Genomic DNA, 27,960 nt, shown 5'->3' with positions numbered 1-27,960 from the left:
TGAATCTCAAAGTGGGGACTCTAGCTGCTGTAAAGCCCTTTCTGAATAGGGAAGCTCCTGAAATAACTGTCCATATATAGGAGAAGTGACATCACTCTAGCGCCCCGATGCCGATGTCAAACATATGCCTGTGATGTATACCATACAATAGCATACGTCACCCAAAGGCTATTTAAAAAAATAATAATAATTGACGCAATATACGTTCTTTGCGGGATGCGACAGAATGACATCGCATAGTCTACTACACTATTCCATACTTATACCGACGTATACCAGCCCAACCAAGGCCTAAGGGACACTTATTTTGGCATCCATCGGTATAATGTAGCCCTATGGACACGTTTGTCGTGTACGCTGGGAGCTTTCCATAAGTTCATGATAAACATAGTGAAAAAATACAATGTGAAGGGGGCCTTATTTCCATTGCTTATATAGCGCCAATGTATTTCCCAGCGCCATACAGAGATAGTCATCCCTCGCTTCAACCCGTCCCTAATGGGGTTCACAGTTTAAATTCCCTTTCTCAAAATGTGTGTAGAAGATATGAGAAGCCGATTAGCCTGTCAGCCATGTTTTGGAAAAAATATAGGGGCATTGTAATTGTGAAGGGGGCACTGTGGGAAATTTTACGAGCAAGTGTGGCATGAATAAAAGAGCTGTCTATAAACATGGCGCAGGAAAGAAGCTACTTTTTCTAGCCTGCTTACATAAATGTGACCTACGAACTCCTATGTGCCAATGAAACGCTTATGACCCGGTTCTGAAATGACACGGGGACACGCCGCCTCCCGAGCGCACGCTGCACAGACGCTCCTCACAACAACGCGCGTCACACCGACATTATGCCAGCGCCTGGCAGCGAGTTGTGCGCATGTGCAGTATGGCTCGGTAGTTTCCTCCGGCGTACACGGCCGTTTCCGGGGTCGTTTCTGGTTGCAGTAGTTCTGCACTGAGCCGCTGCACTGTAGGGGCTTCTATACGGATGATGGAGAATGGGAGACCTCAGTCCAAAGAGCGCGCCGAATGGGCGGAGCCTGCAGCAGTGCCTACACCTGGTGGGCTTCTTGGTGAGTGACAGGTGGGTGGGGCTAAGTGTGATGTTATAGTCCTGCGTCTTTATATACATCGTCCCTCTGATACATTGTTACTATGCAGAATCTGTGTCATCTTACGACTGATGACGTGATATAGAGCTGATCATGGAGTCCGTTCCTTCAATGATCTCTAGGTGTATGCATTTCTTATAATGAATGGAACTATTCATATTCCATATGGGATACAGTCTAGTATGAATCATGTACCATTGGATGCTATTACACAGCATAGTCTATTATAGAAACGCTGTATATAATGGAATTTGGATGAAATGTGGTGCATAATATGGCACTCGTACACAATTGCATCGACCGCATTTACATTACGCAATATAGTTCCCAATTGCGAACCGTATTATGGCGCAAAATCAAAAGCAAATGTGAATGAGGCCTTTGGTTAATTTCCCAATATATCAGATTTTAGAAACATGTCATATAGGAAATGGTTCTCTACGTAGACAAACTAGATAAACCTGTATGGAGAATGTGAGATGTTGTCAAAGCTGGTACTCATGTTAAGATTGTACCAGATTCGACAATTCATTATCCCAATGAAAAAGTTATGGCTCTTGGAATACCGCGACGCAAAAACGAAAAAATCCTACGGTCCTGAAGGCCAAAATAAGCTTGGTCCTGAAGGGGTTAAAGAGTATCTGCACTAAATAGATCTCAGCATACATGTATTAGGCCTGGTTCACACAGAGCGGATTTGATGACGTTTTGCATGCATGTTTATATCTAAAACCAGTATCGGATCCACAAAAAAGGAATATTCCTGGCTTTGCTTAAAGAGGACCTGTCACCTCTCCTGACATATCTGTGCTAGTAAATAATCGCAATAACCGAAATTGCCAAAAGGCAACATAAGCCCGTTTTTTTTTCCCCAACTAACAAGTATATGTAGAAAAATCTGATTGTATAAAAATTATAATCTTTATTTAATAGCAAAAAGGCAAACCACATTGATGTTAAAAATACGATGCCATCCTATAGAGGGGGTAATAGCCGTATTCCAGCTATATGTCCGTGTCAAGATCGCTGTGAGAAGGCTGGAATCTGACGGATAACGGCTACTTGTAGATGCCAGGCATAGTGCGCACCGCTAGCTACTAGTACAGGCTGCCAGGGGATTGCATTGAGCTACAACTAGAGCTGGAAGAGTGAGACTGTCTAGGGACGCATGAGAATGGTAAAGTTCAGTGGTCAATGTATTCAGAAATAACAGAGGAATTCTGCCTCAAAATTCTGTTTGGAAGCAGATTTTGCTCTGCCTGCACCCTGATTTTCGCAGCATTTTTTGCCTGCGGCCGTTGAGCGCCGCAGGCAAAAAACACCACGAAATACACTTTCTCTGCCTCCCATTGATGTCAATGGGAGGTCAGAGGCGTAAACGCCCGAAGATAGGACATGTCCCTTCTTTTTCGTCCCGCGAGACCGTTTTTCCGCTTGCGGGAAAAAAACGCCTTCACCTCCTATTGAAATCAATGGGAGGCATTTTCGGGAATTTTTTGGCCGGTTTTCACGTAAAAAAACTCGTCCAAAAACTCTGTAAACTCCCCCTTCCAGAAAAATTCATGCAAAATTTTGTGTTATTCTTTTGTTTTGTTTTTTTAAACCGTGCCACTAAATGCATATTCAGTCCCATTTAACCCTTTCCCTCTTTGGCCACAGGGGGGGTCTGTATGGCGTTATCTACAGGGGGGTCTGTGTGGCGTTATCTACAAGGGGGCTGTATGGCGTTATCTAGTTATCTACAGAGGGGGATTTTGGGCTGTAAGACGTTATCTACAGGGGGACTGTATGGCATTATCTACAGGGGGGGCTGTATGGCGTTATCTACAGGGGGGATTTGGGTCTGTAAGACGTTATCTACAGAGGGCTGTAAGGCGCTATCTACAGGGGGCTGTGTATGGCACTATCTACAGGGGGCTGTGTATGGTGCTATCTATAGGGGCACTGTGTGGTGGAATCTATAGGGAGGCACTATCTACAAGGGGGGGTTGTGTGATACCCAGCGGAGGGAGGCCCCAGTCAAAAGTTTGCTATGGGGCCCAGTCTTTCCTAGTTACGCCCCTGACCATAACGTTTACATTTTTTAGTCGACGGAGGTGTATGAGGGCTTGTTTTTTGCGAAACGAGCTATAGTTTTTATAGGTACCATTTTTGGATACATGTGACTTTTTGATCACTTTTTATTCCAATATTTGTAGGGCAAGGTAACCAAAAATCTGAAATTCTGGTATAGCTTTTTTACGCCGTTCACCACGTGGAATAAATAACATAATATTTTTATAGTTCAGGCCGTTACGGACGCGGCAGTACCAAATACGTATGGTTTATTTATTAATTTTTTTTCCATAATAAAGGGCTTGATAAGGGAATAGGGCGATTGTGTTTTATTTTATTACTTGAAACTTGAAAATAATTTCATTGAAAGCAATGGGCAGATGTTTTTAGGCGTATTAGGGGCGTTTTTTCAGGCGTAATTCGAGGCCTAAAAGTCCCGAATTACGTTTGAAAACACTGCGTGTGAACATATCCTAAGGGGTTAATGGCAGGGATCAGAGCTAGCTCCGGTTCCTACCGTTACAGGTGGATGTGAGCTGTAATATACAGCTGACATCCAACGCTGGTGACGCCGGCTCAGATCCTGAACCGGCACCATCTTGCCGTGGGCTACGGAAGCCTTTCCGGCTCCGCCGCCGGGCGGGTCCTGGAAGTCCTCCGTGCTAGGCAGACCGGGAGGCCAGTATTAGACCTCCGGTTGCCATTGCAGCCACCGAAACCCCTGCAGTTTCATTTCTGGGGTTCCGAGGAGCTGCAAACAACTTAAATGCAGCTTTTGACCACTGCATTTAAGGGGTTAATGACAGGGATCGGTGCAAACTTCGGTCCTCGCCATTACCCCAGGGTGTCAACTATAACATGAAGCCGACACCCGGGGATGGTGGCAACGACTCCGCTTCTGAGCCGGTGTCCACCATTTGTAGTATGGATACGGCAAAATGCGGGAAGCACCAGCTTTCCATGACGTATCCATACGACAAATGTCGGGAAGGGGTTAATGATTTGAGCCCGTTAGTGAGAAGGTGTATTGGTGGTCACTAACAGGTTAAAGAAAGTTTCTGAGAGCAAAAACAAATTGGCTAAAGGCTGGGAATGTGATAAAATAACAAAAGAAACGTACTCACTCACCTGGTATATTCAGTTGTCCCGCTGGCCTTTGTTAGCTGTCCTGCATCAATGATTTGTTGACTTCCGCTGTATCCAGTCATCTGCCTCAGTGGTGATGTAGCGGTCCGGTGCAGATAGTCTACACGTCATCACTGCAGGGCACATAGCAAAAGCCAGCAGGACCACTGGTTTGGTCTCCTGGGGATCGTGCTGAAAATCAATGAAAAGTACTTTATTTACACTATAGAACTCACATTTTTGCCTTTTCATTTAAACTTAAAGGGGATTTCCATCATTTCCTTATTGGTTGTAGTCCAACCGCCGTTATCCCCACCAATTCTCAGAATGAAGAAGCTGCAATGCAAGTTAATGACTCTGGCTTATTTACAGTTCATTTGGATAGAGCTGTGATACATTTCCCTGCACAGCGAGTAGCCAGGCGCACCACTGTGCAGGAAAAAGCAGAAAAGACCTCGGTTCCTTTGTTTTCGTGATTGACGTAGGTTTTAAAGGTTGGACTACCACTGGTCAGAATGTTGTGGCATATCCTAGAGATATCATGCCATAAGATAAAATAAGAAAAATCAATAACCTTGTACTTATCATATTTAATGTTCTAATTCTAAAGGGTTATATTCGTTTTGTTTCCAGAACATCATTGATGAGTACAATTCTAAAGTGAACTGTATCTACATTTAGCCATCAGCTGCTCTCGCTAACTCCCTAAACATTTGCCCCAGAAATACCAGCTGTGGAATCTCAGAACACCAATAGCTCTACTTTTAACAAGGCATAGAAATAGTTTTAAAGCTTGCTGTGTGTGCATTGTACTCTGTAATGTCTTGGTTAAGGAGAGATAACACTGTACAATCGTATAATCGTTCATCTGCTGATCGCTGCCCTGTTCACACACGGCAATTAATGGCAACGAGCGTTCTATGAACGCTTGTCTGCCCGATAGTCGCCCAGTGTACAAGCGTCTTTAGTTTCTTGTAAATAAATATTAATAAATAAAGCTAAATACTAAGAAAACAGATCACCTCTTCTGATTCTGTGCTGTTATCAGGATCTCCTGGGACACGGATTCATGTAAACACTGCTTACATATCACCTTCATATTTGTTAGCATTTTGTTCTACCCTGAAAATAACACATTATTTGCAGTTTTTTTTTTATTTTTGTAACACCGGGATCCCAGTAAACAGAGCCCCAAGGAAACAAAAACAGGTAAAAAAAACAATTATAAGCTACTATGGCAAATAATAGATTCTGTATTTATTGATAAATATCACTGCACATACACATAACACACTAGTTCATGTTCAGTACCCAGAAAGATGATAGTGAGATTGCAGTTGTGACATTGTATAGCTGTACTCATCCATAGACATGGGCTCAAAGATTCATCTATATACTGGATGTAAAGAACAGTGCCCCCATGGTCCCAGGGATCAGTGCTTGGGCACTAAAATGTAACACTTAATCACTGTAAGAGCTTAGACTTTGCACAGCGCACACAGTGCCCCTTCAAGTCATGGGTACATACCCGTAGGCACGCCATGTGCCGATGTGTAGTGTCCTATGCTTCTAGGGGGGGGGGGGTACCAATAGCGCAAAACCTTTGTGTTCCTCCATATAAATACTGAGGTACAGTATGGGCATATAGCAGGCTACGAGCACCGTACTATGGATTTGAGTACATCACATGCCCCTATTTAACTATTGGAGTGCACAAATATTGGATTCTACTTCAGACCACATCTAGCAATAATCTATTTACATAACCAAATCTAATTATTGCCACCGTCAATTATGGATTGTAATGAATTTCATAAAGAAATCTTTTCCTTCATCCCTTTTTGTCATCTATCAGAGTAAGGACAACGCCATAAACAATCTATTATACCATCAGTTTATTGATTATAATAAGTTCCATTCTTTTCAACACATTCTTTTGTCTTTATGTGCAAGATAGACATTAAGATCTCTACTCATGAACAATAACCCCCACTTGTAGAGTTGTGGTTCATCAGATCAACGCTAGGGCATTTAACCGTGTGCATATAAGAGAGTATTATCTATTATTTAGCTATGTTTATTCCAAATATTAGAACCCTCCCTATGAAGTGTAAGGGAAGCTCATTGTTGGTCCCTTGGGTGCAGCAATACTTGTCAGCCAGGTGTTCCAAAAAAGCTGTAAAATGATGTGTTTATCTGAGAAACAATGAAGACGGTGATGTGTGAAGGAAAACATCTTTGTGGCAGCGTAAAGTTGTTTCTTTGAAAAGCGTATACGCAAACAGGTGCCCACTTTTAATCTCCAGCTGGCACCGAACTTGTTTTCGATTGGTCTGTATGGGAGTTCTTATTGCCTGGCTACTAGAAAAAAACCTACAAAAAAAACCTGTGTGTGTGTGTGTGTATATATATATATATATATATATATATATATATATATATATATATATATATTGCTATTTTTACATGTGCTCTTTAAATTAGTACGAACTGAAACTGTACTGTGCTCATTGTATGTTTTTAAGGACTTGGTAGTTCAAAAGTTTATTACATCTACTAAGTTTTATAGATGCTAAGGATAATATAACATATGTCACAAGATAACAATATAAAGTGTATTAGCATTATATGGTATAGTGTATAAAAAAAAATGTAATGTCTCTCCCTAAGATACTTGCAGACATAGTCACCTTCATATCTGTAAAACCTGGTCAGGAAAATGCAGCAATGGCAAAGTAAGACAATTAAAGGAATACCCCGGGCAAAAACACCCCGGGCAAAGCTCATACACTATGTAATGCCTAGTGTTGGGCCCTAGGGGGCACTGCATGACACAGGGACTGAGGGAACACCAAAGTGAGAATACTTGTGTCCTGTTCCACTACCTCACCAGGCATTGCATTAGGTATAACACAGTGTATCAGTTTGACCAGAGGGCTCCTTTAAGATTTGTTTTATTCCACTATGTAGTACCCCTACTCAAGTTTACCGTTGGCTGTGCAGGAGGAAGGGGCGAGCATAATCTATTCATTTAATAACAAGCCATTTTTCCTTTTCCCTAGTCATTCTATAGGACCCTATATGTTAATGCCAAGGAATCAAACAAAACGTCATGTGTATCATATGTTTTTTTTTTGGTCTGTTTAGGGGTGAATGTTTCTAACAGCGGGTTTAGCTGCTATTTCACCACTAAATGGTCCAGGTGAATATTGGGAGATTGGTAATGGTCTATTACTTTTTTGCTAAAGATATTCAACCTCATAAATTTTTATAAAGATTTGTCAAATACACACATTTTTTATTTCCAATAAAGATAAAGAGAGCTCTAATGGAATAAAAAATGTGATCATTTCCCTCCCAGAAATTCACAGTATATCTAAGATGTTCTTTGTCTTTACCATTTGATTTTTATTGGCAAACTTTCAGAATATATCATTGACATGCTTTGGTATGTAGATAATAGTTCACAACAGTATAATCGAACTGGATTATATCCCCATGTCGCACCGAGATTTGGGAAGGTAGCAGTGTCCTCATAGAGCTTGTTGTCTTCAGTTTTTGGTTGTTAATAAAATAGAGGCTCTCCAACGCTCTATACTATTTTGATGCCACCCAATGGTGGTGCAAGAAGACAACGTTATTATAAATGGCACATGGTAGGTGAGTGCCCTATTACAGACTTTGCATCAGGATGCAGGAGCTTCATGTTATTTCTCTGGGTGTAACTTTCCTGCTTCTGCCTCTTCACCAAGCACTCCAGAGTATCCAGAGAATGTGGCAATGCCTTTACTATGGCATTCGTTGAAGGTGAGTGCCTACATATGACATAGACATGGTGTAATACAGTCTGTGTTAGACTGTCACAGCAAGCACCGAGTCGGCTGTGTAAAGGGAGTAATTGATTTTTCCGTTATTTTTTTTTTTTTACCATATTTGAAATTCCCTTATTACAGATTCCATGGGCACATATTATTGTGGCATAGGGGGATGTTAAAGAGGCTCTGTCACCAGATTATTAAATCCCTATCTCCTATTGCATGTGATCGGCGCTGCAATGTAGATAACAGCAAAGTTTTATTTTGTTTTTTAAACGATCATTTTTGCCCAAGTTATGAGCAATTTTATATTTATGCAAATGAGCTTTTCAATGGACAACTGGGCGTGTTTTCTCGTTTTACCAACTGGGCGTGTATTCTGTTTTTACCAACTGGGCGTTGTGAATAGAAGTGTATGACGCTGACAAATCAGCATCATACACTTCTCATCGTTCCTACCCAGCTTCTTTCACAGCAGACACAGCGTGACGTCACCCACAGGTCCTTCAACCTTGTCGTCGGACAAAGAAGATACATCGGCTCCAGGCATCCAAAAGGTTAATATGCTCGTCTCTAGGGAGTTTGCTATGCTTACCTGACACGGTGATGCTGCTGCAGATTCAACTGTACTCTGACGTCTGGAGCTGATGTGTCTTCTCTCTTCCGATGCCAAGGTTGAAGGACCTGTTGGTGACGTCATCATTCCCAGCCAGCTTCTTTCACTGCAGACAAACAGCGTGACGTCACCCACAGGTCCTTCAACCTTGGCGTCGGAAGAGAGAAGACACATCAGCTCCAGGCGTCAGAAGGTACACTGCAGGTAAGCATAGCAAACTCCCTAGAGACGAGCATATTAACCTTTTGGACGCCTGGAGCCCATGTATCTTCTTTGTACATTGCAGCGCCCATCACATTCAATAGGAAATAGAGATTTGATAATCTGGTGACAGAGCCTCTTTAAATAGAATGTATCATTTATATTGGAGCTGATCCATTGACTTCCATGGGGGAGTTTTTTTTTAGGCTTGCTTTGGGACTTGTGCAGAGGTCAAGGTGCAGGGTGAGGAAGAACGAGGGGGAGGAGGGGAGCTGTGTCCATCACCTATTGCCAGTGATGGTTCATGTGTTATCTGTGTATATATATGTATTACCTTTTATTGTAATCCTGCCTTTGATGTTAATGAGATGATGATGAGAAGTGATCTCTACAGAACAGGAAGTGTCAGTCTATTATAAGTGAGAACTGCAAGATTATTTTTTAATAAAGATAGTGACATAGAAATAATGAAAAAAATTCTTAAAAAATATGTTAAAGATAAACACTTAAAATAAAACAATAGGTAATTTTCTTATGACACATTCTTTTTAAAGTTTAGAGTGAATTTAGGCTTTAACAGAATCTTTTCCATCTCATTATCTCAGAGTCTACTGATAATATTGGAATGGCTGCAGTGAAAATTCTGTCTTTGGTTATTCTTTAAGAATTGTCATGTGATTTAGTTTAAATGTTTTTTTTGTTATTTTATTTTACACTAAAAATGATGATTATCTGTGTGATATGCTGAAATTTGCCTCTTTTTCCTAGGACCTCTTTGGTGTGAGCATGATCGTGCCCTTACTGAACCATCATATGAAATCACTTGGGGCAAGTCCAACTACAGCAGGCATAATAGGTAAGAATTGCCATATGGCAGAAAAGCTGCAACAGGTTTTTTTTTTTAAAAGCGTGTTACGTTTTCTTGTAAATTAAATGGAAAGTTAGTTTATTAAAATGTGACTGAGCCTTGCAGATGTCGGAGCCCATTCATTCGACCCTGTAATACAGTCTGGTGTGATTCAGTCTCTACTCTGGGTAACAGAGGGGTATCCTGAGCATGGAACCCCTGTATGTGATGTCCATGTACCCTATTAGGACATTTGGACAGCGGTTTTCTTTTTCAGAGAATCCCTTCAAGAAAAGGGGAAACACTTTTAAATACGACGCCACTGACACTAATGAAAATGATATTCTATATGTATGCAACATGAACATCAGAAAATAAATCTTACTTGTGAGATCCCACTTCTTTGGTACACTAAGACTGGGTGCAAAAAGTAGGGTTTGGTAGTCCAAAGCTAATTTGCTGTACATTTTATAGTAAATCTCTACCTTTTATAATCATGTTGTCTTTAGGTCCAAAATTCTGCCCCGTTTTTCTGATATAGAGCTCCAAATCCCCTACATAGACATAGGGGGAGGTTTATTAAAGAGGCTCTGTCACCACATTATAAGTGGCCTATATTGTACATGATGTGATCGGCGCTGTAATGTAGATTACAGCAGTGGTTTTTATTTAGAAAAACAATCATTTTTGATGGAGTTATGAAATATTAGCTTTATGCTAATGAGTTTCTCAATGGACAGCACACTGCAAGAAAAGACCTAGACCATGAGCTTCACATAGCTGGAGTTACTGGCACGAGTAATATTTAAAAAACATTTAAGTCAAGTGTACAAAAAACATTAAAAAAATTCAAGAAAATTTCTGCTGTCTCTCATCTCACCGTAACTTTTAGAAAAAGTAGGATAACCATATTAATTAATAGATATTTAACTTAAAGCTCCCCCTTCCTGGGCAGCCGGGCTAAAGTTCAATACCTTTATAATACGTACGTAGCTGCTGCAGAACTTTTTTGAGAAAATGTAGAGGGAGCTTCATGTCAATCAATAAATGGAGGGTTGCATAGAAAACATGAAGATACCTCTTTGTCTACACAAAGAGGTTCAGCAGCAGCCGGGTGCGTCTTATAAGGCGGCATACATTGTCCAGGTTGATGGAAGTGGGACCTTTTATACCAATGACTGTGAAAATCTGTTTATTGTTATGACTATTCCACTACCTTTCGAAGAGGTCCTGCAGTAGCTGCGGCATACATAATATGGCACACCCCAGCTACTGAAGTACATTTTATTTTTACAACCGGCTCTACAGCAGCTAGTGTGTGTATTATAAGGCTGTGACCAACAGCTGCTGTGTGGAAGCAGGACCTTCATGTCGGTCACAGCGAATATGAACATGTATTTTATATTTCTAGTTAGGCTGCTGAGATGTTTCTTTTGCTGTTGTACCGATTTTGAGCTTTTGGAACTTTTGGAACTTTTATTAATTTGCATTCTTTTCTAGGTTCCTGCTATGGTGTCCTTCAACTCTTTTCTAGCTCAATTGTGGTAAGATTAATACTGAAATATATGTTTTATAGGACAACGTTTATATAATTACCAAGCCTAGGGTCATTTTGACAGGGAAAACATGTCATGAGTGGACAAATACCCGCCCCAGTTTATTCCAACTGCTGCTTCACTGCACACAGTTGTATCTGTCAAAAATGGAAGCTCCCTCTAACCACCCAGCGGTTGTGTAGATAGGGGGAGACAGCACTCGCGCTGACTTGAACTGCCCAGAGTCCCTGATTTATAGGCAGCAGGCAGGGGGACTCCGTAGCTAACCAGGCACACTCACAGGCATACTTTCTACAGGGCACATCCCTATAACAGCCCATGCCGCCAAGCCTCACATGTTCAAACAATATGTAACTTTTTTTTTCCACTAAGCTGCATCCCCTGAACACATTGCCCCACAGTGTTAAAACAGTAGTGCCATTATGTCCCCAAACAATGCCATTGAGTGTCCACATGGTAGTGCTATGCCATGCTGAATTACAACAGCGCCAACAGATTACTGTCATGCAGTGCTCATAAGTCTCATAAAATGGCTACTTAATCGTGTAATACAATACACAAAACACAATACACTATAAACAGTGCAGACATTGCCCATGTAATAACATTGATTGCCCAGATAACTTTTGATTACATTTTACAGATAAATATTTCCATTCAGTGCCCAGATAAATAATGCATAAAGTATGCATAGAAATTAGTTTGTAACATTACCCGAATAATTGTTTTCATACAATTCCAACATCGTACCAAACGGTGGCTAGTCCCTGATATGACAGCTAGTCCCTGTAAAAAGAAAAGAAAATTCCAATGGGCTGCAAGAATAAGCGTTATGACATGGGGTGGGGCATCATGATGTCATGTCACTCATGTGATGTCTCTTTAGTGGGTGCGGGGCCGGTTCTGCTAACTGAGCATAGAACTTATTATGTTTGCAGCGTCTAAGAATATTCATATGTTATAAAGATTTTGTACAATTTGTTAACTAATGTTCTACCTGTCTTTAGCCTAAGACTTACGTCCACACGTACCAGTTTACAGCAAATCTGAGGGAAGTCGCAGGGAAATTTGACGTTACAATTCCGCACCAAATCACGTGGAATTTGGTTCGGATTTCCCTGCAGTCAAAGCTAGTCGCTGAAGTAAAAAACTCAAAACATTATCTTTCCTCCACTGGCACACACATGGCAATGTTTCCCTAGTCCCCCATCAGTCTCTGTACACCCTGCCTTCAGCGATAAAGTGTCTTCGCATGTAACCAATGCAGCCTGTGATTGGCTGTATCGGTCACATTTTGACACGACACATCATCTCTTGAGGACTGATGAACAATTTGGTTTTGTTGCAGATTTTGACTTCCTTATTGCCCTCAATCGGGAAAATCCGCAACCAATCGACGTTCGGATTTATAGCGGATTTCAGCCCTTCTACATTGAAAAAGGGGAAATTTGCTGTTAACATCTATAACAGAATGAGCATGCTTGGATTTGAAAATCTGCTATGATTTCTGTGCGGAAAATGGTCTGCTACATGTGGATTAAATTTGTTCAAATGTCATCCACATGGCTGGTACTGTAATCCGCTGCGTATTTTCCGTACGCAAATCCTCACTAAATATCTGAGGTATATTTGTCCTGTGTGCAGGGTGACAAGCCTCCACATAGCAGAAGTTTTAATTCTAATTTACATAGCATTTTCTACTTTCGTCGGAGGTATACGTCGGGACCAGGGGCGTAAATAGGAAACACTGGCCCCCATAGCAAACATTTAACAGGGGCCCCCTCCCCTGGGTGCCACACAACCCCCCTTGTAGATAGTGCCTCCCTGTAGAGTCTTCCACACAGCGCCCCCTGTAGATCGTGCCATACAGCTCCCTGTAGATGACGCCACACACAGCCTCCTGTAGATAGTGCCATACAGCCCCCCTGTAGATAGCGCTATACAGCCCCCCCTTAGATAGCGCCATGCAGCCCCTTCCCTGTATATAGCGCCATACAGCCCACCACTAGATAGCACCATACAGCACCCCCTGTAGATAACGCCATACAGCCCCCTGTAGATGGCTCCATACAGTCCCCCCTGTAGATAACGCCATACAGCCCCCCTGTAGATAACTCCATACAGCCCCAACCCCCCAACAAAAAAAATGGCCTGTAGCCTATGGGTTGTCCCACAAAACACATGTATCCCCTATCCACAGGATGGGATATACATGTGTGATAGCTGGGGGTCCGACCGCTGGGACCCCCAGCGATAAGGAGAACGGGGGACCAAAAGACCCCCCCCCCCGAAGTGCTCCATGAGAAACCTCAGACTTCCGGGCCTGTGTCCGGCAGCTCAATAAAAATTAAAGGAGCGCCGGTCACGCATGCGCACAAGCGCAACCGGTGCTCCATTCATTTCTACGGAGCTGCGGGGCATGAGGGGGGGGGCGTGCCGGCAGGTGCACGCGCCCCGTAGCAGCCGCTATGGCTGCTACAGCGGTAGTTACCCCACTGGTCGGGACTCAAGACACATACATACCATGGAAGGCAGCAATGTGTCCCACTGTATAGGCATACTGGGGGATACCTTGCCCGAAACCGCAGGGCAGAGCGCTACCTGAGGCGATGTGCCTGGAAAATCTCCTGATCTCACTGTGCATATATGAACAGCAATGTCAGGAGCATTACAATGCCAAAGTCCCCGGCCAGAGCATCGAAGCTTTACCTTCACGGTGGCTCTATAACCCCCGCGACTTTGATCAACTGGCTGCTTTCAAAGCAGCCTGAGTTCCGGTCTGCTATCTCAGCCCTGGGAACCTGTCATTGGAGCTTATCTGGGGTAGCCCCAGTGACTTTACTGGCCAGAACCAGTGATGTAGTTTCCCCGGCGGAGATAGCCAGCGGGGAGTCCGGCTGTAATGCTCTTGCGGTTGTAAGGGATAAGACCACTGAGCGGGAAGGCTAACCTCTGCTGCGGCTGAAAGCTCCAGTGATAAATGTCCTTATATGGACCATTATGTCACTGGAGCTTCTCGATGCATAAGTTTAACAAGGGACAGTGACAGATGCCATGCAGTGGCATCTGTCACCCATAGTCCCCCATGTTAAATAAAAGTATGCCTATACGTTTTTGCCGGATGATAAAGCGTAGTCTATTGCGCTATTCCATCCTTCAAAAAAAACGAAGGTCAAGAGGTCCAACGGAGGTCAAGAGGACACTTTTGGCCTCCGTCGGGCCAATGGAGACCTATCTACACATTTAGTGTGGAAGTTGGAAGATTTCCCGACATAAACGCTAAATGTAGGGCCAAAACACGAGGTGAACAAGGTCTTATTGGTTGCTCACTGAGATAGGTAGAAATTTTGAGACGCCATTTTCCACTAATAATTCTGACACAGCTGGGTCCTCCATCCTTTTACAGGAACACCAATCAATTCAAGAGAGGGTTTTAGAAAGGTGAAAGCAAGTAATCTTCACCGTGGGGGATATTTTTGCCTTCGCATACTTGGTGATTAATGGTGCTGAAAGCTGTGACTACATTGCCGGGCAAGCAATTCAGCATTCTTTTATAATGTAAATGTCTGTGCGTTTTTCAGACTGTATATTATTATGGGATCCACTGCTCCAAACCTTATAAGGACAGTACTTGTGAGCTGACTCTCACTTTTTAATCTGCTAGCCATTAGATTTGAATCCTGTCCGGCCACAACTTTATATTTTTTTCAGCTGTGTTTCCAGAATTTCTAATCATGTCCTGACAGACGGGTTACTTGACTGAAACTAGTCATACCCATGCACATACACTTCAAAATAAAAAGCACATGTACCACATGCCTTTCTCCCTGGGTAATGTATGCTGTCTACACTGTGCATCATACATGTGAAGACCTTTATCCAGGCTCCCGCTGCCAAGAACGTTTCAAAAGAGCAAGTTATTTTTGTGAGCTTTATTTCATTTTGCATTGTGTTTTATGCTTTCTTTTTGCATTATGCTTCATGTGCGCAATAGAGCCTTGAGCTCGAAGCCTTAGTATATAGCTGTAGGCTGCCTCCATATGACACCGTATAATGAAGATATTCTCCTTTAGAAGCAATGCTCCTAGGGGAGAATATCTCCATAGTATGGCGTCAGTGAATGCTATTTTTTTTGTCTGATTCATACGGCGTCCAACAGAAAAAACAACTATAAAATCAGCGGCACACGGCGGTACAGTATGGCCTCATACACTAGTATGGGTTCCATATAATGACTGTACAACTCCGGAACTGTATTGTGTCCTTGTGCATGAGCTTTTATTGTGATCACAATTTTACGTCCTAATAGGATTGCACTCGGGTTTTCTCTTTTTCCGGTTACAGTCTGCTCGATGCAGTGTCACAGATATACCTCTTAGATATTTAGCAGCGATATACAGAAGGGAATACATCATCAACAATGTAAATCTGATGATAAGAGCAGGTATCACTAATGTATTATTTATAACAGTTGTCAGTCTGCACAATTTTTTCCTCAAGATGTCACTCACACAATACGTTTTTCACAGCACTGTATATACTGTTTTTGCCTCTCACCCAATTTCTTCTATTTTTGCTAATTTGTCACATTTAAATGACAGATTATCAAACTAATTTTAATATAACCTAAAAGACCACACAAAATGCAACTTTTAAATGATCATTCCATTTATTGAGGTTAAAGATGTATTCTAAACCTATATCCCCGATGTGAAAAAGTAATTGCCCCCCTAAACCTAATAACTGGTTGTGCCACCCTTGGCTGTAACAACTGCAGTCAAACGTTTGTAATAACTTGCGATGAGTCTTCTACATCGCTCTGGAGGAATTTCTGACCATTCTCCTTTGCAGAATTGTTTTCTTTCGGCTACATTGTAAAGGTTTCGAGCATAAACTGCCGGTTCTTGCCATAGCATATCAATGATTTTCAAGTCAGGACTTTGACTTAGGTCACAAAGTGATGGGCGGACAATCGTCTTCAGGATTTTCTGATAGAGAGAAGAATTCATGGTTCCATCAATCATGACAAGTCATTCAGATCCCTCAGAAGCAAAGCACCCCCAGACTATCACACTACCACCACTATGTTTGACCGTTGGTATGATGTTCTTATGGTGGTGTAAGCTTTATGCCAGATGTATCAAGACCCGTGTCTTCTAAAAAGTTCCACCATTAATTCATCAGTCCACAAAATATTAGCCTTTGTATTCTTTTTGGTCAGCAGTGGTTTGAGCCTTGCATCTCTCCCATGGATGCCATTTTGCGTCCTTCCTATTGTGGATATTTGTACATTAACCTAAAAAGGGTAACTAAACGTTCAACAAACTTCTAACACGTCATAGTGACATGTCAGAAGTTTTGATTGGTGGGAGTCCGAGCACTGAGACTCCCACCAAACGCTAAAACAAAGCGGCAGAAGTGCTCGTGTGAGCGCTGACCCGCTTTGTTTCTGTTCGGCTTTTTCCGGAAATCAATGTAGCAGTGTACGGACTCAATAAAAATTATTTAGGCCCATACTCCGCCACATCGGCTTTCCGGAAAAAGCCGAACAGAAACAAAGCCGCTCAGGGCTCACACAAGCACTGCTGCCGCTTCGTTTTAGCGATTTGGTGGGGGTATCAGTGCTCGGATCCCCACTAATCAAATCTTCTGACATGTCAGAAGTTTGTTGAACGTTTAGTTACCCTTTAACTGAGGCAAATGAGGCCTGTAGTCCTTTAGATGTTTGTCTGGGTTCTTTTGTGACCTCCAGGATAAGTCAGTGAATTTTTGGTAGGTCAGCTACTCCTAAGAAGGTTAACCACTGTTCCAAGTTTTATCTGTTTGTGTCCACTGTGGTTCACTGGAGTCCCAGAGCCTTAGCAATGGCCTTGTAACCCTTTTCATACTGGTAGATTTCAATGACTTTGTTTCACATCTGTATGTGAATCTCTTTAGAACTTTTTAAGATTTTCTAGGCTGATCCACATATAGGGGGCAAATACTTTTTCACAGCACTGTAGCTAACTTTACGAAACTGTTTACTATGACAGATTTCTCCTAGCTATCATGTGCTCTCTTTATTTGGTGTAAAAATTGTGCATTATTTATAAATAGTTGCAAAAATTTCCAGTGTTGAAGCTCACACAGGAAAGGACACAATTCATTCATAAAACGTGTTAAAGAGGACTGGTCACTAGGTCATATAAGTTGAACTGTTTAACTGACCTAAATAGCGCTGTCTCACTGATTTCAGCGATGGTGTTTTTTTTTCGGCACCCCACTTCATTCCAGAGATATGGCCCACTCTTGTGTTGGCTTCCTAAATGCTAATTTTGTGTAGTTAGCCAACAGGGTGTGAACTACCCTCAAGCTGCCAGGCAAATACACATACACACATTTGGAATATATACAGGTAAATATATACACATACACAAACACCGGCAGATAAATACACAGACAGGGACATATACAAATACATAAAAGGCATATATATACAAGCACAAAGATACATTCACAAACAGAACCATATATACGCACACAGGCACATATATACCCAGTACAGATAATGTGCAGACCTATGTAACACCACAGATAACACACAGTAATAACTGAGTACAGATAATGTAGTAGATGTTGCCTGCAGTCCTATGTAACACCCAGATAACACAGTGATAACTCTCTGAGTACAGATAATGTAGTGGATGTTATCTGCAGTCCTATGTAACACCACAGATGACACAGAGTGATAACTTTCTGAGTACAGATAATGTAGTAGTGTTACCTGCAGTCCTATGTAACACCGCTGATAACACAGTGATAACTCTCTGAGTACAGATAATGTCGTAGAAGATAACTATACCCACAGACACATATAAACACACACACACACACACACACACACACACACACACACACACACACACACACACACACACACACACACACATATATATATATAAGGGCATCAGTGTATATAAGGGACAGCAGGGTTTATAAGGGACAGCAGAGTATAAAAGGGGCAGCAGAGTAGATAAGGAGCAACAGGAAAAAATTATAATGATAGGTACGCTTTAACTCTTTCTATGTATCCTGACAAATCACTGAAAAAGAACTACATTAGTTTAAAATCACCGAACAGGCCATACTTACTCATGGGGGAGTTACAACACCTCCTGGCAGGACGCAGACAAACCAAAATGCTACATAGAGGGAGATCACACAGGTGCAATATACTGATAAAACAACCACTCACACGCCTACTATTCATGATTGGGTGGCTGCTTAGTATTATTATTGCACACAAATGTAGCTTTTATAAGAGTGTCAGTCACATGGGTGCATGTAGTTCGCCATGCTGTCTTACAGCCTATTAGTCACGCCCATAATTTTACACAAGGCGGGCTGCCCAGCACCTTCCAATATACTGACAAACCATTCTCCCCCAGCACAAGACCTTGTTGCATCCTGAAAAGATATCTATGATACACGATAAATATGAATGATATACATGAGGTATTGGTTAATATTTTAGCCAAAATACGCAAGCTTGCAACCCGCGTCATGGGTCCCCATCGTATTGTGAGTCCCTACACTCCTATTACAAACAAATCACTGAAAAATAACTATATTGAAATTGCTTTTTCCTTCTTTTTTTTGCAGGGAGGCTGGAGTGATATTGTTGGAAGACGGTATGCACTAATCACATGTATTCTTATTAGTGCACTTGGATATGGTCTTCTTGGTATATCAATTAACATATACATATATGCAATTGCTAGAATACCTGTGGGTAAGTCTTTGTCAAATTTAAGTTACCTCTTGGCTAATATGTGGGGGCAGGTTTTATGTGACATGAATCAATGATTCTGAGGATGCATTCTGCTTTAAAATAATAATTTTTTGTCACTTCATGACCACACTTGCTCTTAGACCACTAATAAACTGTAACCTCAAATATAAAAGTTCTCCAGTCAAGAGAATGCGAGATCCATTTTCACAACACAGATGATAACTCTAGGGGTATGTTCACACAGAGGATTTTTGACGCGGAAACCGCGCCGCAAAACTCGTCAAAAACGGCCCGAAAATGCGTCCCATTGATTTCAATGGGATGCGGAGGCGTCTTTTTCCCGCGAGCGGTAAAACCGTCTCGCGGGAGAAAGAAGGGACATGCCCTATCTTCAGGCATTTACGCCTCTGACCTCCCATTGACATCAATGGGAGGCAGAGAAAGCGTATTTCGCGGCGTTTTATGCCCGCGCCGCTCAATGATTGCGGGCGAAAAACGCAGCGAAAATCGGCGTGCAGGGCGAGGAAAATCTGCCTCAAACTTCCAAATGGAATTTTGAGGCACAATTTCCGCCTTCAAAAAACTCTGTGTGAACCCAGCCTAAGACAACTTCTGCTAATTATTAAAGCGTGTATTGCTGCATAGGGAATCTCATTTTAAATTTTGATTTTCCCAGCAGTGCAGCTACAGGAAAATAGGCATTGTGCCCTTTAACAACAGTGTTCATCTATCGTGTCCATCATTTTGAATGTGCACCTTGTGGTCCACCTTACACAGTTGTCTATAAACGACTATGGCATAATTTATTTTGTAATATAAAATTTATTTTGCATCTAGCAAAATTAGTTTCTTCGGCTGTCCATGTGACACTAATAAAATATATGCCAGCCAGGAGCTGGTGTAGAGTCCTAATAATTAATAATTAACGTGTTTCTGGTGTAAATTATATTTCGTGCGTCGTGGTGTGGTGCCCATGTCCCTTTAACTTTTTTCAAAAGTGGCGAGAGCAGGGGAAACTACTGGAAAGTCACATTTGTGTTAAGTTTCTGCGCCAGAAAACCGGCGTAGAAAGGATAACTTTCCCCCTATGAGTCTGTACAGTTCTCGGAAGAGGAAAGCGGAGCAGAGGAGATCATAAACTAAGGGGCACAGCGCTCTCACCTGAGCGCTGCTGCTTCGGTTGGGGTCTTCACTCAAACCCCCACCGATCAAAACTTCCGACATGTCCCCTTGACATTTTATGAAAGTTTAGTTACAAGCCAGTTAAGTAGCCTACAATTAACTTCCTACCAGGGCCGGGATGCCGAAAAACACTGATGAAGTTATAAGGCAGACCCATTTTATTACACATTTAATTATAATGTACTGTATATACGCAAATGGTACCCCACGTACAGTTATACCAATGGTACAGTCACATCACAATTACTAAGACCCCATAGGCATTTTGCCTTCATGCAACTAAAGCCCACCACTGTTTACCACAATGCATAGATGTGACTGGCAGAACTAGATTTATTATGTCACATTGACTTATTGAAAAGCTTAAATTTATTAACATGCTTTGTTCTTTTTGCTTTTTATTTCATTTTATTACCACTCCTTTGTAAATACAGGTAAAGTCAGGCAGAAGTGCAGTGATATCTGAGCTAAGACATGAATGACTTCATAAAGTCATAGAGCAGAAAAGTGAAAAAGTAAAGTGTATCAGCACATAGACGGTTGGTGTCCATGACCCTTCTTGGCAGGAGCTTTAAAATGGGGAAAACCTAAAGCGGTGCTTAAAGGGATTTTCCTAGCACAATAAGTGATGGCATTTCTCTTGAATATGCCTTCAGTCACTCATCAGTGGGGTTTAAACCGCGATAACTAAATTAGCAAAGTGGGTGTAATTTAACAAATGTCATCCACACTCTGCGGAAAAATTCAGTCCAGAAATTCACCTGCGGTGCGTAATTTTAGTAAATTATTTCATGTAATTTCATGTAAATTATTGCAAGTGGACTGAATTCCTGCGTTTTTCTGATGTGCTGCGTAATTTGCGGCGGAAACGCTGCAGAATTTCTTACAGGAGGTGGAAATGACATTACAGGAAGAAGAAATATCACAGACACCTCTTGAAAAAAAGGCACCAAAAAAAAGCAGCACAAATCCACTCTATTTTTCCCCGTAAAAAAACGCAGTACATAGAGCAGAAAAGTGCTTGCTGATGCGTAATGCGGAAATACTGCGGAAATTTTCTGCCGCAAATCCGTTACATGTGGACAATCCCTAAAAGTGGTCAAAGAGAACACTGATTTGTGTGCTTAGTATATGCATTTTTAATGGTAAAGTAGAACAGATAAAAATGTATTTCAATTTAATATAGGTAAAAATATGTTTGTTTCCTCTTTTATAGGAATTTTTAAACATTCACTATCCGTTTCAAAAGCATTCCTCTCTGACCTTGTATCTGAAAAAGAGCGTCCCCATGTCATTGGAAGGTTTAATTCAGCCTCCAGCATGGGGTTTATCCTGGGACCTGTTGTTGGCGGTTACCTTACAGAGCTGCAGGGTGGTTTTTATATTACCGCTCTCCTTTGTACATGTATATTTATTATAAATGCAGGTGAGTAAGAGAAAAACATGTTTTTAAATAAGTTTATGGTTTTAGTATTTGCGTGTTGGTTTCTCAGTACAGATGAAGCATCTTTCTGTGTATCTGTGCTTTCTTCTATAATAATAATGGTTTACGATGGTAAACCACACCACTAGATTGCCATGTAACCGATCATGGCAGGTATAGGATCTACGTAGCCAGTATCTCACCTGCTTTATCCTGTTAACCAGCATTACTTTACTATTAGTAACGATTTAAATAAATCATGTGGCAAGTAAGACACAGATAAAAAGATTTTTAAAGTTTAAAAATTATACAACTTAAAGGCTATGTTTTAAGTGATTTGAAGCTACTTTTTAATTGACTAATTAAAAAATGTTTTTATTTTTTAAGATACAGCTTCTATGCATCCATACATAGAAACTGTATCAGTCTGTCGGAGCCATGTCCATCAGGTCAGCTGAGCTAGTTGCTTTAGATACAAATGGTATGAGATTTTTAATCATGTCTGTTTGCAAATTTACTTCATTTTTAATTTTAGATACATTGGAGCTATAAAAAAAAATTGACTGCTGACCTTGAATGCAGAAACCTTGTCCCGTTTTGACCCATAATTTAATTTTAGTAAGTTTCCGCTGTCAATTGGCTAACATCTCATCTATAGTGTTGCTGGAGGGGAAATAAATCATGCCCCCAAAAATAAGCGGTCATCTATGTAGTGCAGGAGTTCAAGAGGTCTACACTCTACAGCAGTTCTCTTCCCTTGCTAATATAAGGGTCCTGAATGGGAGACCCCTATCTACTTACTGGATTTGCTGTAATATAGCATATAGATTGATAATGTCCAAAGACGACATCCCCTTTAATTATGAAAGCAACAGTATTTGAATTGCTTCATCCAGATACACAAAAAAATGGTGAACCCATTCCATATGTTTGTCACTTTGCTGCTCCTTGTTGCTATTTTGTACCTAAGGACATATGCGGCAATGTTAATTATTAAATGCTTTCATTTATAGGTCTTGTATGGATGATGCCACAGACTGTGGACAGACCAAGCATTGCTCCACCTGGGAGCTTACACAATAACCTGACATCTAATTTGAATATTCCATTACACACATCACAGGAATTGAATCGAGTAATACCAAAAAGATCTGCACATACTCTGTGGTCCCAGATTGTATCAGTATTTAAGAAAGTTATCGGCGTGGCCTTCTCTCAGATGTGGGACATATTTTTAGTTCGTCTGCTAATAGCGGTTGCTGTGATGCTGTTTTACAGCAACTTTGCTTTAGCAATGGAAGAAAGATTTCATATGACTCCACGGATGACTGGCTATTTAATAAGTTATGGCAGCACTCTTGGAGCTGTTGCTGGTTTTTCGCTGGGACCTCTTTCAAGACTTTATCAATATAATATTTACACAATGTTGTTACATTCCAGTGTTCTCACATTCTTTTCCATCCTGCTGTATTCCGTGGCACCTAAGTTGTGGATCGTTATATTGTCTTCGACATTCTTGGCTTTTTCTACAAGTATAGGGAGAACGTGCATTGTGGATCTAGAACTTACACTAGGTCAGAAGCACGGAAGTGGTACACTTATAGGTGTTGGACAGTCTGTGACATCAGTAGGACGCATACTTGTTCCCCTCTTTTCCGGAATTGCACAAGAATATAGCCCTTGTGGCCCCCCGCAGCTTGGAGCTGTCTTGGCGTTAGCATCCATATTCCTAATGTACAAAAGTAAATCACATTATGATGGCTCATCACAAAGCAAACATAAAAGGGAATAAACAATCTAATAGAAATATACAGAATCCTAAATAGGGGCATGTGCAATAACTACTGATACCTATAGAGTAAAACACAAAGTAACATGTTCTCTCTTTAAAAGCCATGACTTCTATTGCAGGCTATACTACTGATGTACAGATTTTAATTTAACACATTAGTTATTGTAACTACTTGATTGATGGCCAATCTGCTGTTCTAGACTATGACATTGAAAACAACTTTGCCTAATATGATTGATTCTCTATAGGCTGGAATTGCCTGGGAATTACTTTAGTGCATGTTTTTGTAGTTTAAATGCCTCATAAGTAGAACATTTGCACTTAAAATTATAATTGCAGTAAAATATGGTATGTTATTACAAGACCAGAGGCATAAAGCAAATTGGTTTTATATCACAATTGATATTTCGGCTCTGGGTGAACTGGGTTATTATGCCATGAGAACGTTCTGATCAGTGTGGGTCTGACCTCTGGTAATCCCCACCGATCTGGAGAATGGATAAATTAAGTCCGACTCCCGGCGCCCCCACCGATCAGCTGACTGAAAATGGTGCAGTGACGAGTGCAGCAGACACATTTTTTCTTCATATTTTACAGGCACAGCACCATACACATCCATATCGGCTGTGCCTGGGTTTGCAGCTCAGTCCCATTCACTTGAATGGGACAGGACCTGCCGCTACTGATGTGTATGGTGCTGTGCCTGGTAAACTGGAGGGTCCGCGCATTTGCCACCATGGCCTCTTCAGTCAGTTGATATGTGAGATTGCCGCAAGTCAGACCCACACCGATCTGATATTGATGACCTATACTAAGGATAGGCCAACAATGTAAAACCCCTTTAAAGTTGTATAAGCTATAGCGATTTGAATTTTTTTTGCCCCTTTGCCATTTTCTTCAATTTTTTTTGTCACACTGGAATGTTTCAGGTCATCAAACTACTATTAATATTAGACAAATGTAACCCAAGTAAACACAAAATGCTGTTTTTAAATTATTATTTAATTTATTAAAGGAAAAATGTTTTTTAGCCCTACCTGGCCTTATGTAAAAGTAATAGCTCCCTTAGCTACTATATTAACCAGTTAACGAAATTCAATTGACCATTGGGTTAAATTTCTCTAGCATCACCCAGGCACGATTCCTGCCATACCTGTTGGATCTAAACATGACTTAAATAGAACCTGTCTGGCAATGTGAAGCAGACTAGTGTAATGGGGCCAGAGGATTGGGCTATAGCAGGGCCAGCAGAGGGCAGTGTGAACCCTCCTTGTCACCAAGGGATTTGACTTGGGACTACTGTAGAGAGCGGAGTCTCAGGGATGTGGACTTCGCTGTGGAGGAACCCCAGGTTGCTACACCCGGAGTAGTCTACCTTGGTTACACCTGACATTTAGAAGAGGTAGAGTGGTCAGAAGAGCTAAAGGTCTGTGCAGGCTGTGGAGGTTTGTAACAAAAAAATGTTGCAATAGGTCAGGGCAGGCAGCAGAGTTTGGTCACGGTAAACGTAGCAGGAGGTCAGGGCAGGCATGAATGATAAAGAGCAGGCAAAAGGTCGGTACACAGGAATTCAGTTCTTCCTAGTGTTCACTAGGAACCAAATTGCTCTGGAAATGTGTACCAGAGCAGTCAGGGTTATATGCAGGGTCAGGTGATAGATTAAAAAAATTGTGCGCTGGCCCTTTAAGAATAAAAGGTCAGCGCCGGTGCTAGGACCCAGCAGAGCAGAGGGTGGTCGCGTTGGCCAGGACGCCGGGGACATGTAAGTACAGGGCAGCGGGGAGCGAAGCCTATTACAAATAGAAGGTACCAAAAAGCAGCACACGATGCCACGTTCTAAAGAGATTCAAGTACAGATGCCAAAGTCATTTAAATCTACCGGTGTGGAAAGGGTTACAAAGCCATTGCTAAGACTCTCAGACTCCAGAAAACCACAGTGAGTGCCATTATCCACAAAGGGAGAAACTGTGGAACAGTGGTGAACCTTCCCTGGAGTGGCCGGCGCCTACCAAATTCTCACCAGTGCTCATCAACGACTCATCTGGGAGGTGAAGAAAATAACCCAGACTATTAACTAAAGAACTGCAGTCCTCACTTGCTTTAGTTAAGGTCAATGTACACAATGCCACAATAAGAAAGACACTGGTCAAAATTGACGGCCATGGGAGATTTGCAAGGCGCAAACCACTGCTGACCAAAAAGAGCACAAAGGCTCATCTCGCATTTGCCCCAAAAATCTAGTTGACCCCAAGGCTGTTGGGATATATTCTGTGGATTGACGAGATAAAGGTGGAACTTTTTGTAAGACATGGGTCTAGTTACATCTGGTGCAAAGCTATCACTGCAATCCACCGTAAGATCATCGTAGTCTGATGGTCTGGGACTGCTTTTTTTTCTGCAGGACCTAGACAACTTGTCATAATTGATGGAACCATGAATTTTGCTCTCTATCAAAAACTAGGAGGAGAACGTCTGCCCGTCAGGTCGTGACCTAAAGCTCAAGCGCAGTTGGGTTATACAGTGGGAGAATGATCCGAAGCCCACAAGCAAGTCCACCTGTGACTGGCTCAAAAGAAACAAAATTAAGGTTTTGAAGTGGCTGAGTAAGGCTGGATTCACACGACCATGTTACGTCCGTAATGGACGGAACGTATTTTGGCCGCTAATCCCGGACCGAACACAGTGCAGGGAGCCGGGCTCCTAGCATCATAGTTATGTACGACGCTAGGAGTCCCTGCCTCGCTGCCGGACAACTGTCCCGTACTGAAATCATGTTTTCAGTACAGGGCAGTTGTCCTGCAGCGAGGCAGGGACTCCTAGCATCATACATAACTATGATGCTAGTAGCCCCGGCTCCCTGCACTGTGTTCAGTTCGGGACTTCCGGCCGAAATACGTTCCGTCCATTACGGACGTAACATGGTCGTGTGAATCCAGCCTTAGTCCTAACTTGAATCCCACCTTTATTCAAAGATGAGGTGAGCCTAAAATCCCTTTGCACAGCGATGTAAATGACTCATTACAAGTTATCACAAACATTTGATTGCAGTTATTACTGCCAAGGGTGGCACAACCGGTTAAAAGGTTCAGGGGGGCAATTACTTTTTCACATGGTTGATAAAGGATTTGAATACATTTGTATCCTCAATAAATAGAATGATCATTTAAAAGCTGCATTTTGTGTTAACTCGAGTTGTCTTTATCTTATACAAAAATTATTTGGATGAACTGAAACATTTAAATGTGACAAATTAGCAAAAATATAAGCAATTGGGTGAGGGGCAAATACTTTTTCACCGCACTGTACTCTATTTTTAACAAAAGTCTAAAACATATTTTGTATGTACTACTGTGAAATGCTCATAACTTTTAAGTCATACGTTCTATAAGGCTTGTGTGTATTTGAGTGGGACAAAATGTATGATAAAATGTTAAAAAATATATATATAATTTTGTATATTCCTCACACAAGGTGTATATGAGACACCATTGAGAAGTACAATCTGATATAGTCATCTAGAGTAAGGTGGCTCGATATATATAGATATCTTCTTTTCCTGTGCTAGGCTAGATTCACACTAACGTGGGGAAACTCAGACGTGAAAAACGTGCCCCCGTGCGTGTTCCATTTTCACGGATCCCCATAGAATTGAGTCTATGGAGGGATCCATGAAAACGGAACTAAATAGGACATGTTCTATTTTTCAATGGACTGTTCACACAGTCCGTTGCAACAACGGCCATGTGAACAGCCCCATTGAATTACATAGGACCGTGTGACGGCCGTTGTTTTAAAGGCTGTCACATGGATGTGAAATATGCTCGTGTGAATCAGGCATTAGGCTAACACTTCACTAATACATGTTTTGTGCCATAATTACTGTAAAATAATTTTCTATTTTATGTTGGGTTCATGAAGATATAATCTACACAGACGTTGCTAATGTTAAAGACTATTGACACCTTTGAACTTGCTTTTTTAATTACTAGTCCTTCTCAATGAATTAGAATATTATCAAAATGTTAATTTATTTCAGTAATTAAATTCAAAAAGTGAAACTCATATATTATATAGATTCATTACACACAGAGTGATCTATTTCCAGCATTTTTTCTTTTAATGTTGATGATTATAACTAACAGTTAATGAAAACCCAAAATTTAGTGTCTCAGAAAATTAGAATATTAAATAAGCCCAATTTCAAAAATGATTTGTAATACCGTAATGTAGGCCTACTGAAAAGTATGTACAGTATATGCCCTCAATACTTGGTCGGGGCTCCTTCTGCATGAATTACTGCATCAATGCGGCGTGGCATGGAGGCGATCAGCCTGTGGCACTGCTGAGGTATTATCAATGCGGTGTGGCATGGGGGCGATCAGCCTGTGGCACTGCTGAGGTGTTATGGAAGCCCAGGTTGCTTTGATAGCGGCCTTCAGCTCGTCTGCATTGTTGGGTCTGGGGTCTC

General features: G+C 41.5%; 1 protein-coding gene across 2 annotated transcripts; it reads left to right on the top strand.

Moving 5' to 3' along the window:
- Nucleotides 1-800: 800 nt before the first annotated feature.
- On the top strand, nucleotides 801-26,142 carry SLC67A2 (solute carrier family 67 member 2). 2 transcript variants are annotated; one of them, XM_075852704.1, is made up of 6 exons: nucleotides 801-1,070; nucleotides 9,690-9,777; nucleotides 11,269-11,312; nucleotides 18,966-19,095; nucleotides 21,494-21,703; nucleotides 22,714-26,142. In XM_075852704.1, the coding sequence occupies exons 1-6, from the start codon at nucleotides 996-998 to the stop codon at nucleotides 23,490-23,492; spliced, it is 1,326 nt and encodes a 441-aa protein (XP_075708819.1). In that variant the 5' UTR covers nucleotides 801-995; the 3' UTR covers nucleotides 23,493-26,142. The 2 variants fall into 2 exon arrangements, with proteins under 2 accessions (XP_075708819.1, XP_075708820.1); XM_075852705.1 differs by having other exon boundaries at nucleotides 998-1,081.
- The last annotated feature ends 1,818 nt before the right edge of the window (nucleotides 26,143-27,960 follow it).

This window comes from Rhinoderma darwinii, chromosome 2 (assembly GCF_050947455.1).
Source record: "Rhinoderma darwinii isolate aRhiDar2 chromosome 2, aRhiDar2.hap1, whole genome shotgun sequence".
Lineage (NCBI taxonomy): Eukaryota > Metazoa > Chordata > Amphibia > Anura > Rhinodermatidae > Rhinoderma > Rhinoderma darwinii.
Note: the sequence above shows the minus strand (reverse complement) of the source record. Positions and strands in the feature narration are given on the sequence as shown.